Genomic DNA, 20,131 nt, shown 5'->3' with positions numbered 1-20,131 from the left:
GGAAGATTGAACCTTTTGGGAAAAGAGTGAAGGAAAGACCCTTGATTACTGAGAATCTCTGTATTAGTAGCTAAGTTTTAGATCTGTGAACTGCAGACATTTTTTATAACTAGGGAATATTCTGACATACTGGGTTCTGAAGAAAGTGCTTTTTAAAAAAACTTTTAGAAAGTAAATACCTATGCTAACTTTACAAACAGGTTGTGTTTACTAAATTTGAGAATAACTATACTATGTATTATATTTTTGGCTGATTATTTTTATTTTTCTAACATAGATTGAAAGAAAACTTGTTCTGCTCAGTGTTTTAAAAGAACCAGTGAGTCGTTCTATATTTGATTATGCTTTGAGGTCTAAAGATATTACTAGCTTGTTCAGACATCTACACATGCGTCAGAAGAAACGAAACGGCTCTCTCCCCGACTGCCCTCCACCTGAGGACCCTGCCATTGCACAGCTTCTGAAGAAATTGCTCTCACAGGTTGTATCGCTTTTCTGAAATTTACATTTAGATGCAAATAAATCTAAATTACATTTAGATGCAAAGAAAATTTTAAGCATCCATTTAGATATTAATATGTTTTTGATGAGGATACATTATGCCATATGGAAGTAGGTCTGGGAGACACCTTGTGTGTTTGTTTTGGTGTCTTCAGCAGATGAGCATGGCCAGACATGGTGGTAAATACCTGTAATCCCACCACTTAGGAGGGAGAAGGATTACCTTGAGTTCGATCTCAATCTAGGCTACATAGTGAGTTCAGGGCCAGCCTGAACTACAGGGTGAGACACTGTCGATGTCCGCTCCCGGCCGGCAGGAAGGACACACGACAAAGTCTGGTAGTGGACAACCTTTTCTTTTTATTTTTCTTCTCCGTACAGCCTGCCCTGGGTTCTCCCAGCTGAAGCCTCCTCTGGTCCGCTCCCCGCGGCTCCTTTTGTGCTTCAGTCTGCCCCAAAGCCTCTACCGGTCCGCTCTCCGCGGCTCCTTTTGGGCTTTTACTTCTGGGCTTCTACCTGGCTTCTTCTTCCGCCCAGGGGTGGCACCGGTATATATACGGGTACAGTGTCCAATCATGTTAAAGTAAGCAAGGCAAGCTGATTGGCTAACATCATCAGTTGCCAGGCAGACTATATTGTTGAGCGGGTTGTTTACGCGGTAAGCAGGAAACTAACATATTCGATGGGAGGGGTAATCTACCTCAGGCCTCACTCTTTACTACAGGCCTCACGTCCGCCAAGTGAGGCGACCGGGCTCGGGGCTGCGGCTCCCAACATCTCCCCCTTTTTTATTTTTTATGAATGTGCGCATCGTAGCCCTTCCTGGACTGGGTGCAGAGGCTTATGCCCTATGCGTAGGCCCACCGTAGGTCCTTGGCTTAGACCCTGGTCGGCCGTCCCATGGTCTGCCAAGGCCCTGAGGCCCTCGTCCTTTTTCTAGGGCCAGGCACAAACGACGGAACCTGGATGCACACAAGCTTGCACTCATTTCCTCTCCGTAAAGAAATCCCCTCGGAGAGAAATTTAGACCTGGGCAGCATCTAACAGTCCAGCGGCTTACGTGCAGGATGGGGTAGGGCCTGGCTTAGGTCGAGTCGTGCTGGGGAGGCACGCTCTTACCCGTCATTGACTCACCTACCCTGCTGTGTATTGTCACCTTATGGAGGAGAATGAGGGATGCCCGCCATATCTAGACTCGGTCGTGGGCCAATTGAGCAAGCCATGCATATGCCTGAGGATCTTCTTGTCCATTTCGGGCTACCGCTATTTCTATTCATCTTATTGGTTGGTCTGTGATGGATCTCCAGTAGGGCAGGTCTGATCTTCAGTCGAGGGCTTTGTTGCCCGTGTCAGTCTCTCCGGTATCCACAGTGGTTCTCGTCCCGATTCCTGTGGGAAAACACAAACCGCGCCTCGGTTCCAGCTGACCACTGGATCCGGGCCCATCCATTGTCCTGTCAGGACATCTTTTCACTTCACCCACCCTTTATGGTTGGGGGAAGGGTTGCAGTGCTCCACAGCTGGGGAGCGATTATCATTATTTAAATTTAAAAAATTGTGTGTGAATAGTGCCATGGATAATCGTGCCTTTGGGGCCAGGCCTTGGCCTACTCCCCCTTTTTGTTTTTTATTTTTTATTTTTTATTTTTATCTTTTTCGTTTTTTTTTTTTTTTTTTTTTTTTTTTTTTTTTTTTATTGGTACCAGGGATCGAACTGGCGATTGCCTGCTTACAAGGCAGGCGCTTATGCCGCTAAGCTAAATCCCCAGCTCCCATTTCCTCGACCGGCGTTTTTCTCAGCCTGCTCTGCAGAGAACTCTGTGTACCAGGCTCGCCAATCCAGGTAACTGCCCGAGGGCAGACACGCCTTTGCCAGCTGAATCCAGTCCGCGGGGGTGAGGGGCCCAGAAGACAGATTCTCCAGCATGGCAATGGTGTAAGGCGCAGTCGGCCCAAAGGTTGTAACTGCATTTTTAAGTTCTCTAATCTGCTTTATCTCAAAAGGCTCCCATACATTGCGTCCCTGGCCCATAGCTACTTGTACAGGAAATATCCCGTAGGGGCCACTATCTATCCCAGGTGGATGTACCTCATGAGACAAGCGTCCCCCCTGCCAAAGCCGCCTGTAAAAATACCGACCCGCCGGCGGCGGAGCATAAGACAGCAGCCGTGATTGGGCGGAAAATGGGGGCCCGTGCATCACTTCCTGTTCTGGCGAAAGGGGAGGGAGCTCCCAGGCGGCCGCCTCGTGGCGAGGGATCGCCTCCCTCTCGCGCCGGGGAGCGCTCAGGAGCTCTCTACTCCTCCGCAGACCAGGTTGAGCAGAGCGCAATTCGCGGGGCAACGCTGGAAAAGAACCCTGCGACTCCTTATTGAGCGATTTAGGCTCCTGACAGCTGGTCTCTTTGGCCTCCTTGCCATTTAACTTTCCCTCGTCCTCGGAGTCAGACGACTCCGAGGCTAGAGCCCCGTCCTCCTCCTTAGCATCCTTGTTCCCCTTGACGGACCCCTCTCGGGAGCTCCCTGACTGGGCCTGCTCAGATACCCTGCGTACTTTTGTAAGCTCTTGAGAGCTTTCTCCACAACCACCCTCGCTCTTAGTGTTGCTACCTAACATGTTTCCCATCTTTTAATATGTTACTCACCGCGTGAGGCCCAAGGAATCCGCCACTTACGCGTGAGCCTGAGGGGAGTCTAAAAGCCCTGTAGGTGCGCGCCACCCAGAGCCCAGGCTTATCCCCAACTCACCTGTCTCGCAGCTCTGTACTGGAGCGTTGTCCACTTCCACGTCTCGGGGGTGATCAATCCCCGGGCGGGCCTCCAAATGTCGATGTCCGCTCCCGGCCGGCAGGAAGGACACACGACAAAGTCTGGTAGTGGACAACCTTTTCTTTTTATTTTTCTTCTCCGTACAGCCTGCCCTGGGTTCTCCCAGCTGAAGCCTCCTCTGGTCCGCTCCCCGCGGCTCCTTTTGTGCTTCAGTCTGCCCCAAAGCCTCTACCGGTCCGCTCTCCGCGGCTCCTTTTGGGCTTTTACTTCTGGGCTTCTACCTGGCTTCTTCTTCCGCCCAGGGGTGGCACCGGTATATATACGGGTACAGTGTCCAATCATGTTAAAGTAAGCAAGGCAAGCTGATTGGCTAACATCATCAGTTGCCAGGCAGACTATATTGTTGAGCGGGTTGTTTACGCGGTAAGCAGGAAACTAACATATTCGATGGGAGGGGTAATCTACCTCAGGCCTCACTCTTTACTACAGGCCTCACGTCCGCCAAGTGAGGCGACCGGGCTCGGGGCTGCGGCTCCCAACAAGACACTGTCTCAAAAAAAAAAAAAAAAAAAAAAAAAACCCAAACAAACAAATATTAGCATGATGATACGGCTCTGGGTTAAGCTAAATAAGGAGTCATAGGAAACCTACTTAGTTTTTGTGATTGCTGGCTAAAAAAGTAAAAGAGTAAAAATAGCCTTAGATTTCAGTAATACTGTTGATTAAGTTTTGTATTTCACCAAAATGTAATGAAAATTCAACTGGAAGAAACATTTCAAAATGTAGGTGCAATATAGAATAATTGTTTTATTTCAGTCTAAATTTAGTTTTCACTACACACAAATAGTTTGAAATAACTTGAATTTTGAATTGCAGGTTGAATAAAACAGTTTATTGTTGTATTTTAAAAGTCTGTGGATTTGGATCAATTCAATCTTGCTAGAATTAAGATGTAATCTTATTGTTATATTTGGTGTTGGTAAAACCACTAGGAAATGTTGTCAGTATTTGGTGGTCTCTTGTTTTATGATGTGAAGAAACTAAAGAATCAAAATAGGAATAAAAATAGAAGTAAAGACTACAGCTGCTGAATATATGCTAATGAGCCACAAGAGGAATACTGAGAAACTTTGATGACAGTCTTTAATCCTGCAGAGCATTTTTTGTAAAGAGGATGCTTGTTAATCATCTCTTGTCTAACAGGAGAAAACGAGAAAACGTATTACGTTTCAGAGAGAATTTTGTAAGTTTTGAAATGTGAATGATTTCGCGTGTTATACACATTACTGAATATCCAGTATCCCCGCTTCCCAAGTGGAGATTGAACCCAGGGTTTTTTGCATCCCAGGTGAATGCTCTGTTGCTTTCAGTGCAATTTGATGCTCAGATATTGGAAGTCTGTGTGACTGGACCATAAAACGGGGTATGGGAGGCTGGACAATAACCCTTTGGTTTTTTGAGTTCTAGATTTGCTTAGAGGTAGGGTCCACCTCTGACTCTCTAGCACAGTGGTTCTGTTTCCTGTATTCTCAGAGACTTGGATTTCTGAAGAGATTTTTCTTCAGTTTTCTTCTAACACATTGACTTGTACATTAGATGTAGTTGATATTCTAGAAAATGATTTATGGAAGATGTTTCCAAATCCATTTTATTTCAAGGAGAAAAAGAAAAAAAAAACTACAATAAAGTTTCAAAACACATCAATCAGGAGGCAACAATGGTACATACATTGCGCACTGTCATCCCCAAATCACTCACCCAGAGCAGAAGACATCTGCATTCAGTTATGTGAACACTACCAGCACAAATCTTTCTCTTCAGTGAAACCAGGGAAATCAGTAGTATCATTATCTACTTTTTATATACAGATACTGATATACATACATACACATATATTGTTTAATTTAGCTTCTCACACTAGTGAGACAATATAATGTTTACATATGTGTCTTATTTATCTCACCAATGAATATGTTCTCAAGTTGCATCCATTTACCTATAAAAGTTTCCAGCTTGCCCTTCTTTATGGCTTGAGTGGTACTGCGTTGTATAAAAATATCGTATCTTTTTTATCCATTCCTCAGGCGTTATTTCGAAGATCTTATTATAAGTTGTGGTGCTATAAACATTGGTATCACTGTGGTATGTCGTCTTTAATTCTTTTGGGAAGATTCCCAGAAAGGGAGTAGCTGCAGTGAATGGGACCTTTAGTCCTAGTTTTTTATTTATTTTTTATTTTTTTATCGGTACTGGGGATCGAACTCATGACCGCTTGCTTGCAAGGCAGGTGCTTATGCCACTGAGCTAAATCCCCAGCCCTTAGTCCTAGTTTTTTGAGGAATCTTCTCACTGATTTCCACAGTGGTTGTACTAGTTTCCATTCCCATCAACAGTGGAGAAGGGTTCCTTTTTCCCCACACCCCCTCCAGCATTTGTTATATTGGTTGATTTCTTGATACTAGTCATTTTTTCTAGGGTGAGGTGGAATCTCAGCGTATTTTAATTTGCATCTCTCAAATGACCAGTGATGTTGAACATTTTTTCACATTTGCTGTTTAGTATTTCCTTATCTGAGAAGTATGCATTTATCTCAAATACCCATTTTTGAATTGGATCTTTAAAGCTAAGAGGCCTGATTTTTTTTTTTTTTTGAGTTCTTCATATGTTCTTGATAATAATCCTTTGTTGAGGTACAGACAATGCAAACATTTTCTCTCACCTTGTGGGTTGTTTCCTCACTGTGTGGTCGTTTCTATTGCTATGCAAAAGCTTTTCTTTTTTTTTTTATTGGTACGAACTCATGACCGCCTGCTTGCAAGGCAGGTACTTATGCCGCTGAGCTAAATCCCCAGCCCCGCAAATTTCAACAGGGTAAGATCCCAGTTGTAGACTCTATGTGATAGATCCTGTGCAATCAGGGTTTTGTTCATAGTCTTTGCTTTTACACCAGTGTCTTCGAGAGTTTTACCTACTTTATCTTCCAGCAGATGTTTCTGTTTTAATATTAAGATCTTTGATCCATTCTGATTTTAACTTAGTACATGGTGAAAGTTACAGGTCGAGTTGTAATTTTCGGCATGTGTAAAGCCAGTTTTTTCAGCACCGTATATTAAAGAGGCTTTCTTTCTTCTAGTGAATGTGTTAGGCACCTTTGTCAAGGAAGTTGTTTGCATTTTCTAATCTGTTCCATAGATCTTTGGATCTGTTTTCTTGTCAGTATTGCACTGTTTTTATCATAGTAACTTTATAGTATAATTTCAGGTCAGCAATTTTGATGCTCCCTGTCTTGTCTTTGTTGCCAAGGATTGCCTTTGTTATTCTAGGTGTCTTCTGAATTTTAGATTTGTTTTCTCTAATTCTGTGTGATATGCTATTGAATTTTGATTTGGTTGTGTTGAATCTGTATAACAGTTTTGAAAGTATGACCATTTTCGCTATATTGGTTCTTCCTACCCGAGAGGATGGACTATTTCTCCACTTTCTAATGTCCTCTTCAATCTCCTTTTTCAGAGGACTATACTTTTCAATGCAGAAGTCTTTTATATCCTTCGTTAGATTGATTTCTAGGTATTTCATTTTTTGTATGCTATTGTAAAAGACATTGTAAAAGGCATTGTTTATTTCTCAATGAGTTTGTTATTCCTGTATAGGAAGGCTATTGATTTTTTTTTTTTTTTGTCTTTTTTTGTTTTTATTGGTACCCGGGATTGAACTCACGACTGTACACTTGCAAGGCAGGCGCTTATGCTGCTGAGCTAAATCCCCAGTCCTAAGGCTATTGATTTTTAAGTGTTGACTTTGTAACCAGCTACGTTACTGAATGTGCTTATTAATTCTAGAAGTCTTTTGGTGGAGCTTTTGGAGTCTCGTAAGTAGAGTATCATGTGATTTGCAAATAATAGTAATTTAACTTCTTCCTTGTCTGTATTTATTCCTTTCATTTCTTTCTCTTGTTTAATTGCTTTGGCTAAAGTTTCCAGGACATTGTTGAATAAGAGTGGAGACAGTGGACATCCTTGTCTTTTTCCTGATTTTAGAGTGAAAGTTTCAGTTTTTGTCCGTTTAGTGTGATGTTGGCTGTTGGTTTATTGTAGGTGGCTTTTACCAGATTGAGATAAAGGCCATCTATTCCATTTGTTTGTATGATTTTTTAATGGTGAATAAGTGCTAGACTTTGTCAGAAGCTTTTTCTGCATCTGCTGAAATGATTGTATGATTTTTGTCCTTGGCTCTTTTATTATGGTATATTAATTTATGGATATACATATGTTGAACCATCCCTACATTCTTAGGATGATTCCCACTTGATCATGATGTACAATCATTTTGACAATTTGCTGCAGTCTGTTTGCCAATATCTTATTGAGGATTTTTGCATCAATGTTCATTAGTGACATGGGCCTATAGTTCTCTTTCTTGGTTGGGTCCTTCTGTGGTTTACGAGTCAGGGTAATGCTTGCTTCCAAGAATGAGTTTAAAAGTATTACTCTCTGTTCAATTTCACTAAAGAGTTTGAGAAGTAGTGGTGTTAGGTCTTTTCTAAATTTCTTGTAGAATTCAGTAGTGAATCTGTCGGCCTGGCTTTTTGTTTGTGATAGGTTTTTTTTTAATTTTAATTTTAATTTTTTTGTGATAGGTTTTTGATTTCCTTTGTTGATGTTTAGTTATTTAGGGTTTTTATATCTTCTTGAGTCAGCTTTGGTAATTCATATGTATCTAGGAGTCTGTCCACTTTTTTTGTATTTTCCATCTTTTTAAATTACAAGTTTTCAATTACATCACAGTGGGTGGACCATCAGGAACACAGTGAGTCCATACTCTGCGCCTCTCCATTCCATCTTTGAGGACAGGCTGGCAGTAAGACAGGGAGTCTTTGCCCTGTGCCCCTCCATTCCATCTCAGAGGGCAAATCAGCTTAAAGTCAGTGAGTTTGTGATCTGGGTCCCACCTGTTGCATTCTGGAGTGCAGGTTGGCTGTAAGAATGTAAGACTGAAGGGAACCTCCAGACCCAGGACGATAGCTGGGTGCACAGACACACACAGATGCCAGGATCAGGTCCATACCCAACACAGCTCTGGAATGCAGCACAGGCATTAGCATAGAACTGTAAACACCAGAAGAAGAAACTGAACATAGGTGCTCTTACAAATACACCAGCAGACATCAGGGACCAGTAGGCAGGTCTGGTGGGGAGAGCCCGCCAGCCAAACTACCGTGCACCTGCCACCATCAGGGGAGTCTTGGAGTAACTGCACATGTCTGGAGAAGCCAGCCTTGTACTGCGGTGCTTCTCTGGGAAACTAAGATAAGAGAAACCCAGGTGCCTGACCCATTCCTCTATACTGTGAATAAACAGCTAACATGGGAAGTAACTCACAACCTGCTTCTGTGGAAGAACTCAGGAAAATGTCAAGATAAAGAAGCAAAAGGCAGTCTCTGGGCTCCAGAATCATTCGGAGCAAGTTCAGGAGATGTAAAGATGGAAGAGATTGGAAGTGGCACACATGAAATTTCTGAACTGGCAGTTGCAATAAAGAAACAACTTCATGAGGCTATCAAAGAAATTAGCTCAGAAATGCTATCTCAGGTAAAAGAAATGAAAATCATAGTAAAAGAACTACAGAGCATCTCTAAAGAAGACATGGATAAAAAGAAATAGAGGAGCACAGGAAAATGGGGAACCTTGAAAGAAAAATGTAAGAGAGATACAGAATACAGGAAACAGATTCAAAGAGGTACCCAGGAAATTAAAAACTCTATTGAAAACTGGCAAAATCACATGAAAGAAACTGAAGATAATCTTTTAGACTTTGAAGACAGGTTTGCAGTTAGCATCCATGAAAGAAAAGATCTCTTAAAAATAACAAGGAACCTGGAAATGATAATTCAATGGCTGCAAGATGACAAAGAAAAATAATTTGAGTGATGTGTCAGTGAAAAAACAGGGGTCAGCACAATGAAATAATAAGACTATTTACAGAAGTAATAGTGGAAAACTTCTCAAGCATGGGGAAAAGACCTAACATACAGATAAATCAGGAGTATAGAACTCCAGCTAACCTAATCAAAATACATCTACACCTAGACGTATAATAATCAAGATCCCAGAAATGCAACCCACGAACAGAACATTAAAAGCTGTTAGAGAAAAGAAACTTATCACCTAAAAAGAAAAGCCATCAGAATCATGACAGACTTCTCAACACAAACATCAAGTCAAGAAGAGGTTGGTGTGAGATATTTCTAGTCTCAGAAGAAAACAACTTCCAACCCAAGTTGATATACCCTGTAAAATTCTTTCAAAGTTAATGGAGAAACAAGATACTTCCATGACAAAGAACAACTGAAGGAATTTATGACTGCCAAATCAACTGTACAAAGAATACTCACAAACATCTTGGGAAGAGATAAAAATGACCATGGTTCCAGGAATAGCAGCAGAGGAGGATTACTAAGCAGGGCAAGCTGTTGAATGGAGGGGAAAAGTAGGCAGCCCACGGCAGGAAAATAGCAAGGCATAGGATGCATCAGTACGTGTTGGCCATAACTATTATGTAGATGGCTTTAATTTTCCAATGAAAAGAAACACAGGAAGAGTAGATCGGGAGACAGGATCTATTGGTATGCTTTATACAAGAAATACATTTAACTTGAAAAGAAATTCATAGACTGAAAATTAAAGGAGAGAAAACAAAACACCTTGTGACAAGGAATAAGGGAAAGGCAGGGATAGCTTGCCCATCAACCACAGAATGGGTAAGAAAGATACGACATTTTTATAACAGTGGAAAGTTACTCAGCTATACAGGAAGATAACCTTGAGGCTCTTGTAGGTAAATGGATGCAATTTGAGATTATGCTCCTGGGTAAAATGGTTTAGAATCACACAGGTGAATATTGTGTTATCTCCCTAGAATAAGAGACTGAGGGTGTTAGTGGGATCCAAAATGCACAGTGGATATTGTGAAAGTGAAAGAGGGGAGGAATCCAAGAGGAGAAGGTGGTAGCCATTGTTAATTTCCTATTATCTTTGAAGCCTGGTATTGTTCTCATTGTTCTGGAGTGTTTTGGTTTTATTCTGTTTTGTTTATTATATCTAATTGTATGAGCAGCCGTTTCAAAGATAACAAAATATAGTATGGTAGCAACTGTTGATTTCCTATTATCTAGGTTCGAATCCCTATATAGCTTATTTTGTTTTGTGTGATTTCATTATATCTGAGGGTATAGGGAGTCACTTTAATGATAACAGGAGGCCTTATGGTAGCCACTGTTGATTTCATTTTGTCTTATTTTGAAGTCCTGTGTTGTGTTCACTGTTTTGTTTTGATTGGCTGTATTCCACTTTGTTTGGTGTTACTCTTTAAAAAAATTAGAATGCAAGTTTTCAAGGTAGGTATTGATGATTTTGTGGATTTCTGCAGGGTTGTTGTGATTTCACCCTTTTCATTCTTAATTGCATGGATTTGAGTCTTTTTTGATAAGGTTGGCTAAGGGTTTGTCAATTTTGTTTAACTTTCAAATTACCAACTCTTCGATTCACTGATTCTTTGTATTTTTTTAGTGTCCAGTCTTTTAATTTCTGTTCTGATACTTATAATAATTTCTTCCCTGATACGAGCTTTTGGCTTAGCCTGCTGGGTTCTTTTGTAGACATTTCAGATTCAGCATTTTGTGGTTTATATTTACTTGCTGTTTTCCTCATACAGGTATTTATTGCTGTGAATTTCCCTCTTAAGGTTGCTTTCATTGTGTCCCACAAGTTCCAGTATGTTGTATTATCATTATCATTATCATTCAGTTAGACAGTAAAAGTTGTCTAATTTCTTCTTTAATCTCATTTGTGATCTATTGGTTGTTCAGTGGGGTGCTATTTAATTTACATGTGCTTATGAAGTTTTTGTAGTTTCCTTTGGCATTGGTTTCCACTTTCATTGTACTGTGGTCTGATAGTATGCATGGGATAATTGCAATTCCTTTACATTTATTTAAGGATGTTCTATGAGCCAGTATATGTCTGTTTTGGAGAACGTCTCATGTGCAACTGAGAAGAATATTCTGATGTTGTGGGGTGGAACACTATAGACACCTCCATTTTTTTTTTCCCAAAAAGTTTGATTTAGTTCTAAGTTTCATTTAGTTTGATCTAGTTCTAGTTTGATTTAGTTCATTATTGATTTTTTGTCTAGTTGTTGGTCTTTTTGTGACAATGGAGTATTGAGGTCTCCTAATACAATTGTATTAGAGCTTATTTGATTTTTTTCATGTCCATTAGTAATTGTTTATATAATTGGCTGCACTGGTATTTGTTGCATATACATTTATGATTGTTATCTCTTTCTCTTGGATTGTTACCTTTACAAGGATGTAGTAACCTTTATCTCTTAATCAGTCTTGGTTTGAAATTCACTTTGTCTGCAAGTAGAATAGCTGTCCCTGCTTTTTTTCTGTTTCCTGTTGTGTGGAGTGCTATTTTTAGCTGTCCCTGCTTTTTTCTGTTTCTTGTTGTATGGAGTGCTGTTTTCCATCCTTTGACTTTTAGTCTGTGAATTTCTTTTTGAATTAAATGTGTTTCTTGTATGCAGCATATTGTTGGATCTTGCTTTTTGATCCATTCTGCCAGTCTATGTCTTTTGACTCGTGAATTGAGATCATTAACATTGATGGTCATAACTGATATGTATTGACTTATCCTTGTCATGCTATCTTCCTATCTGTTGTCTCCCATCTTTTTTCCCCCTCCCTCTAATTGTTTGCCTTCCCTGGTGGATTGCTTCTGTTGGGATCATGGATCTGTAGTTCTTATTATCTCTTCGAAGAATGTCCTTCAGAACATTTTGGAGTGCTCGTTTGGTGGTCATAAATTTCCTTAGATGTTCTTTATCATGAAGGTATCTTATTTCTCCATCAATTTTGAAAGATAGTTTTGTGGAATATATTAATTTGGGTTGAAAGTTGTTTTCCTTTAAAACTTAGAGTACTTCACTCCAAGATCTCCTTACTTGAGAGTTTATGCTGAGAAGTCTGCTGTAATTCTGATGGGCTTCTTTTTTTTAAATAGGTGATTTGTTTCTTTTCTCTAACACCTTTTAGGATTCTATTTTGTGTTGAATTTCTGGAATCTTGACTATGATATGCCTGGCTGTAGTTTTTTGTTTTTTTGTTTTTTTTTTTTTTTTTGGATCTTGGCTAATTGGAGTTCTATATTCCTCATTTATTTGTGTGCAAATTGTTTTTCTCTACCATTAAAGTTTTCTGACATGATGTCTGTGAAGATTTTTTGAATATCATTTGTGGTATCTCCTGCTTGTTCATTGACTCCAGTTAATCGTTAGTTACTCTTCTTTGTCCTGTCTAGCAGCTGCTGGATTGATTTCTCTTGTTCCCTTGCTATTTTTAAGAAATCTTTCTTTTCCTGGTTGCTAGCTACAAACCTGTCTTCAATATCTGAGATCCTGTCCTCACATTGGCCTAATCTACTTTGAATATTTTCCATGGAGTTTCTGTTCTCCTGGGTATCTGCTTGAATCTCCTATATGGATTCCATTTCTTTCCTATGCTGAACTTCCATAATTTGCTTTAGCTTGTCTGTTTTTTTTTTTTTTTTTTTTGGTTTGTATCTGCTGTAATGTCCATAAGCATGGTACATATTTTGGTAATCTCTGTTGTTATCAGAGGGATTATTTCTAATTTCATTTTTTCCAGAGCCTCATTCAATTGCTTTGTTGTTTCTATTTCAGAGAGACCTGGTGAGGGACTTTGGGTTGTCCCACCTCATTGCTCCCTGGATTTCCCTTTGGTGAACTGAATGTCTAAGATTGCATTTTGCATAGGCATCTTTTCATTTTCTTTTCTTTCTTTTTTTTTTAAGTTTAGTTCCTAAGGTGATGCTTGTAAGTTGCCTATGGTTGGTTGTTTTATTAGCAGTATTTAGGACCCTTAGGTGATGATTACTTCTCTGAGGTATCTTCTAGGTATAGCTGATTTTGGGTTTTGAGTCTGTTGAAAGATCTTACCTCTTCAGTTTGTTGGTGATGAGAAGTTGTGGCTTGTTTGGTCTAGTCCGTTTCTTTGGCTCTGTGCCACTGTTTTCTGTGATCCTTAGTTAATCTCCCTCATGGATTATCAGAACAAATAACTGTTTAGAACCATTATGTCAATTTTGGCTGTAATGGTACCAATAGCATCAAATAGCGTTGAAAGCAGCAAACTGAGCTAACCCTTAATTTGCAACTTTTAACCATATGAACTAGATTTGTGATTATATAACGATATGTAAAACAAACTAGGTAGTTCTATATAGTATATAAGTTTGTCAATTTTGCCCTCTGGGTTAAAATTCAAAATGGATTAAGGAGAAAGTAGAGAAGTGGGAGAAAGAGATGACAAATAAGGGTGGAGGACAAACAGGGGATCATGCCAACTTGTGGAAACTGGTGCAGAAAATTGAAGGAAAAGAGAAATGGAAGAGATAATAAGAACAGAATAGACCCACACCCACAAAGAGGTTAGGAACCTCTGTCACACTCATATATAAACAGTGAAGGAGAAAGAAAAGAAAAACAATCAAACAATGAAAAAGGAAAACAAATAGTCCACTTCCAGGATTCTCTCTGATTTCACTAGTAGACAACTTGTGAACCTAGGAGTCCTGAGTCATGCCCATCTATCTAGCCAGAAGTTGCTTTATGGTGGATAGTGGATTAACTTTGCTGGCCTGCCTGAGATCAGACTCACTGGGCTTCCCTCAATCCAAGTAATTTCCACGAGTTTGTACCCAGCTGGGAGCTGCTAGAGGAAGCCAGCAACAGTTCTGGGTTCTGGGTTTATCTGGCCTGTCTCCTCCCTGTGGGATGACTAAGTCCTCTGTGCTCACTGCCAGCCAGGTGCAGTTCTCCATGTCCACTGCTGCATCTCTGTGCAGAGGCCTCCAGGATGGCCAGCCATCACTGTCACCGTGGCTGTGACTGTGCATTCCTGTTTGAACAGTGCTTACACAGTGAGTCCTGTCTCAGGGAGAAGACACTGCCTGCTACAGCCTTCTTCTTTGTTGACATTTTTCTTTTTAATCTCTCTGTGCATGAAATTCACACTTTGGATTTTTCCTGGATCCAGGGGACCTACTTCCTTCTTACCTTCCTCATGATGCTGTGTTCCAGCGTCTGTATGGTGACTGAGAGGTTGTTTCCTCTATTGCTTACCTCCCTGTCATCTTCCAGGAAGTGTCTAAATTAAAATTAAATGGCTAATTAAATAAATGCATTAAAAACCTCTTTCCAAAAGAGGTTACCTTTTTTTATAAATCTTTAGTTACTTCATGAAGCTACCTTCCAGCCCACAATCCTTTCTCCCTCAGGTGTGGTTTTTAATCTTGCCGTGAGTGAAGTAAGGAGCATTTCTGTTTTCTGCTCTTTCAAGTGCTTGCATTAGTGCTACCCACTCTGTGCCCATGTTGTTACTGGGTTTCATGATAAAGCCGCTACTACTCACTGGCTTGTATTTCTCTGAAATGTCAGTGGTTCATATATTTCTCATATTCTTTCATTTTTCTGAGTGTGCAAGAGTAACAAATAATGCCATTTTAGGTTGCTTTTGATAAAAGTGTTAGGAGACTCATAGGGTCAAAGGGGCAGGTGCTGTAGTAGACGGGAAAACAGGCTAGAATCTCTGGGGTGCTCAGAAATATCAGCAGAACAACACCGTCTTCCATTTGGGGAAAAGCTACATGACTGTCACTGTAGCTGGTGTTTTCCATGTTTTATAGCTGTTCTTAAAACAAATTCAAAAAGCAGATATTATCCTTATTTTATAGATAAGGAAACTGAGTCACAAAGAAACTAATAGCTTGCCTGTGCCCACACAGTGTGGTAAGTTTCGCAGTTGGCTTTTCAATCTAAACCGAACTCCAAAGCCCACACTTCTGTACTATCCTCTCTTGCCCATCAAATAAATGTGTGAGTCTAATGTTCCCTGGCACCTTCCTGAGTTTATAGTTTCTCTGCTTTTGACTTTCTGATCCTTTGAGTCTAATCTCAGAGGCAGAAGCTGCCTCTAGCTGCCCGTACTGTCTTCCCATTAATTTATAACAGAGCTTAATGAGCCCTTTATCCTATCTTTTCTCTCTTATTTCCCCTCCTCGCATTGGGAGCATTCTGTCATGGATAGAGGGAGAAGAGATAGTTTATAGCCTGTGCAAGAGAGAGCTTTGAACATGGCTACAGATTTGTTTTTTAAATTTAAGGCTCACCAGAATTTTTGGATTACCCTATAGTTGAGGTACAAAATGAGTCAGTGGGCTCTACAAAACTGGGTATGGTGACACATTCGTAGTATCCCAGCTGCTTGGGAGAGTAAGGGAGAGCAGTCACACAGAAGAGCCAGCCTGAGCAAGTTAGCACGACTTTCTCGAAATAAAGTCGGTCTGTCTGTGTATCAGTCTATTTATCTATTTATTTATGTTTTTTGAAACAAGATCTCAGGCTGGCCTTGAACTCACTGTGTAGCCTGGGCTGATATGAAATTCAGGGCTATTCCACATCACCTCCCAGTTATGCCGGAATTACGGATGTGTACCACCACACCCACTTTACACAAAATAAAAATTAAAAAGGATTGGGAAGGTAGTGCAGTGGTGGAGTATGCTTAGCATGTGTGAGGCCCTTTGTTCAATTCCCATTACCATCAGAAAAATTTCTTTTCTTTTTTCTAGATTAGCCTAGGCTTGTTTCGATGGAGAAATATGTTTAGAGTGCCAGATAATAGATTTAAAGTACACTTTTGGAACATTATTCATATGGAAGTTGAAACTTGTCTAGACTCCAGGTTTTTAATCAGACCTACCATCAGGAGATGACGTATGACAGAACTCTTTTAGTTACATCTCTTGTATCCATTCAGTCAGGTGTTAATAGAAAATACAAGGTGATTTCACTTCCTGTGTGAAAAAGTGACATGCGTCTTTAACTTTTTAGAGGGTTTTTATTTTAGTAAGTTTTGCATAGAATGCTGTGTAGGATTGAAAAGGCATAAGAAAACAGTGTAGATTTTCTTCTAATGTCTTGACTCTCAGCTGACCAGGTTCTTTCTCTGTTGACTTAGGAATCTTGCATTGTTGGGTGCAGGTTTCCTTTTGGTTGTACTTGTTCTACTTACAGTCACTTGGAAACAGTTTCCTCCTTTTAGGCCTTGCTTTTAAGCTTTGTTGGGTCAGGAGCAACCTGGGAGGACACTATCCTGGGGTGCATACTGAAAGCTCTCTCACCCTGGCTGGGGGAGGGTGAAGTGTCCCAGCCCTTTGTGAACTGTGGGCATTGTTTGGCCTGTGGCTTTTCCCTGGCTCTTTCATTGGCCTCAGGCAGCTTTACAGTTCCAACTTTCATCCAGAGGAGATCTCCTCTGCAGCTCTTACTCTGCAGATTGCTTTTCTCTGTTTCTCTGCCTAACAAATGTTTTGTGGCTTTCTTGATCCGTTATATTAGAGATGGCAGTCTGTACAGTTGTCCTGTGCCCAAAGAGTGCTGTTTCATATTTTTTGCCCAGTTTTGAAATTGTTTAATTGGGAAGGTAAATCTTGACCCTGTTACTGCATTATGACTGAAAGCAGAAGTCTGTGGCTATTTTTATGGGTTCTTACTAGTATAGTAATTCAGGCTTTATCTCTAGTAAAACATAATTTCCTGGTGTTTCTTATTTTTCAAGATTATCTTAGCTATCATTGGTCTTTTGCATTTCCATAACATGATGCATGCTTTTATTTTATTAGGCCTTTAATTGATCACAGTACTGGTTTAAGATTTATTTTGTAGAGTTTTGTACATCTTTTATTGTAAGTATTTTGTTTTTAAAATTATAGTTATTAAAATTTTGTTTGTAGCTGGTATATGAAATATAAAATAAAGGAGAAAATGCCCTAAAAGAGATTTCTAAAAGATCCTATTAGTGACATGTTGTTTTCTCTTTTGTTTACTTAGTTTCATCATCATTCTGATTCTTGCAATTTTAAATTGAGTAGTTGAATTTTTATTTGATAATTATTCTGAAAGCTGTACTTCTTTTAAAAATAACCTATAAATGATATGATTTTATTTGATTCTAGGGAATGACAGAAGAAGAAGAGGATAAACTTCTGGCATTAAAAGACTTCATGATGAAATCTAATAGAGCAAAAGCAAATATAATAGACCAGAGCCATCTTCATGATAGTAGTCAGAAGGGTGTAATTGATTTGGCAACTCTGGGCATAACTGGAAGACAAGTTGACCTTGTTAAAACCAAACAAGAACCAGATGACAAACGGGGTTAGTAATTTGATTATTTTTATCTTACTATTATTTAGTTCAAAGACTGGATTTTAGCTAATTAATAATAAAAAAATCTAAAAGTAAAGCAAAAGCCTCATTTTCCAAATAGACAACTTTCAAATACAGTGACTATTACTTAAAAGGTAGTAAAGGAAGGAAGATGGGGAGGTGAATTCACAAGTCAGTGATTAACCTTCTCAAATTATACCTCTGTATGTGTCAAACCAATACCTGATTCCAAAGCTTTAGTAGTAGTCATGTTGCCTGTGGAAATATATGGTTAAAGGTGGAATTCTGTCCTTCAATCCTTTAACCACATGTTTAACTCAGTACTATGTAAAACTTAGTAGTAATGGTTTACATCCTTAATATATGAAACATTCATACACGTTAGAGGAACGCAAGCACCCCAGATGAAAGAGGGTAGCAGACCAGCTGGTCGAATAGAAATATATATGTTTGAAACGGCAAATAATTACATAAATGCAAGTAAAAGTGGAGAGACATGATTTTCTTCCTGTGTGATTAGTATGGAATGGCAATATCTAAAGTTGGCAAAATGGGAGGGAAATGAACATTTTTATACACTCTGGGATGAGATTGTAAGTTTTATGCACTCTCACTAGAAGGCATTTTAACATGAGGTATAATTTAAATGCCTGTATTATCTAATTCACTTTTATTACCCCTAAAAGCAGTGGCAAAGTTTATTCGAAAAAGTAGAAGTGAGGAGAGAAACTGGCTCTGCAGAGGAAACTTGCGTCAAGTAAAAGAGGAAAAAGCAAGATAAAAGTACACTCTGGAGGATACAGGGAAGGCCGCTGTGAGGAAACTGTGATAGCCTGACTTACTGTTTTAAGTTTCAAAACGTATCCTAATAAATAGTGACAGGCATATGAAGAAAGATATGTGAATGTTTTTGATGGATGAGAAATATCCATTAAAATGGAAATGAAACATTTGAAGTATTTAGTTAATAAGAAAAAGGCAAGTTGGGGCTGGGGCTTTAGCTCAGCGGCATAAGCACCTGCCTTGCAGGTGCGCTGTCGTGAGTTTGATCCCTGGTATCGATAAAAAAGAAAAAGACAAAAAAAAAAAAGAAAAAGGAAAGTTGTCAAACAGGACATTGTACTTTTAGCAAAATAATTTGGTGGTATATCATTAAACTGAGTTTTGTGAGATTTACCCAGTTGGATATTAGACTATCAGAATTATGGAAGTAATTCATTTAGTTTGCCAATGCTAGACTTTTGCATTACTTAATACATTTTTTTATAATTCAGTGAAGATAACGGGTTTCTTATGTGTCTACAAATAGGATGTAGCTATATAGCTGTTGATTTTTTTTTTTTTTTACTTCTTTTTTTGGTTTTGTTTTGTTTGCTACTTGTTCCCAAGTAACTTCTACTGGAAATGGAAAGGTCATGCTTAGCAGTATAGTCAGTAACAATTGAAAAAGTTTTTGTTTTCCAGCTAAACTGGTTACTTGAAATTGAGCTAGCTTTAGGAAACTAAGAATAATTAGGATTAATTATTTACACAATTAAAAGTTCATCTGTTCCATCTCCCTAGAGATGAAGTGAGAGTTACTGTCTTGATACATATATCTTAATAAATCCAGAAGAAGAAATAGAATGTGAAGTCCATTGCTTGCCCTTTAAAAAAAAAAAAAAAAAACAATAAAGACACACATTGGTTTTAAGGCCTTTTAATTCAGACTAATTATTCTGAATATAATTTCACAGCTAGAAAACATGTAAAGCAAGACTCCAATGTAAATGAAGAGTGGAAAAGCATGTTTGGGTCACTGGAACCTTCCAGCCTCCCACAGGCCCTGCCTAAAGGAAGTGACCAGGAGGTGACTCAGGCTGGGAAGCCTCCCCGTTTGGAGTCCTCTGCTGGCATCTGTGTTCCTTTGTCATCTTCTCCACAGGTACTGTCCCTGAGGCACTAGTCCTCTTTATGTCTTCTGCTCTTTTGGATGTTTAAAGTCTGTGTACTCCACTAGAAAAATCAATTGGTGGCCTGTCCTTTAGAGAGGACTTACTTCTCTATAAGACAGGTTTAATTTTACAGCTAGTAACTAGGGAGAACTCAAGTTATGGAAAGAACCAAAAAGGTATTATAAGTTGAAGACAGCATTATGAACTGTGATTATAGTCAGGCTACAGTGGACTTTTAAAATCTTTTTATTTTACCACTCCTTTTACATAGTATATTAGCCAAAATATTTCTGCAAAGAATTACAAGTTTTCTATGTGTGATAAATGTCACAATAATTTTGATGTATTTGAAATGAGTTTATCTTTTGAGGAAACTTCCATAGCCAATCATATTTTAAATGAAAAATGTTAATTGAACCAGACCGATAAATCTTCAGTTAGATTACTGAGGGTTTTTGTTCAGTATCATATTATTTTGATTTTTTTGAGACAGGGTCTTGCTATGTTCCAGGGTGACCTCAGACTCACGGGTAGCTCAGGCTGACCTGGAATGCTCTTATCTCGGCCTTCTAGAGAGCTGGGATTACAAGTGTGCCCTACCATGCTGGCTTTTAAAT

The 20,131-nt window shown here is 39.4% G+C and overlaps 1 protein-coding gene across 2 annotated transcripts in view; it reads left to right on the top strand.

The window, feature by feature from the left end:
- Window positions 1–20,131, top strand: part of Pik3r4 (phosphoinositide-3-kinase regulatory subunit 4) — an 82,067-nt gene that overhangs the window by 31,239 nt on the left and 30,697 nt on the right. For both annotated transcript variants that reach the window (XM_063248979.1, XM_063248978.1), the window contains 3 exons: window positions 278–481; window positions 17,367–17,568; window positions 19,317–19,504. In XM_063248979.1, the coding sequence (XP_063105049.1) occupies window positions 278–481; window positions 17,367–17,568; window positions 19,317–19,504 (594 nt within the window). The remainder of the gene's footprint in view (window positions 1–277; window positions 482–17,366; window positions 17,569–19,316; window positions 19,505–20,131) is intronic.

The sequence above is a fragment of the Cavia porcellus genome, unplaced genomic scaffold, assembly GCF_034190915.1.
Source record: "Cavia porcellus strain 051 isolate PalLab524CR breed Dunkin Hartley unplaced genomic scaffold, mCavPor4.1 scaffold_5, whole genome shotgun sequence".
Classification (NCBI taxonomy): Eukaryota; Metazoa; Chordata; class Mammalia; order Rodentia; family Caviidae; genus Cavia; species Cavia porcellus.
Note: the sequence above shows the minus strand (reverse complement) of the source record. Positions and strands in the feature narration are given on the sequence as shown.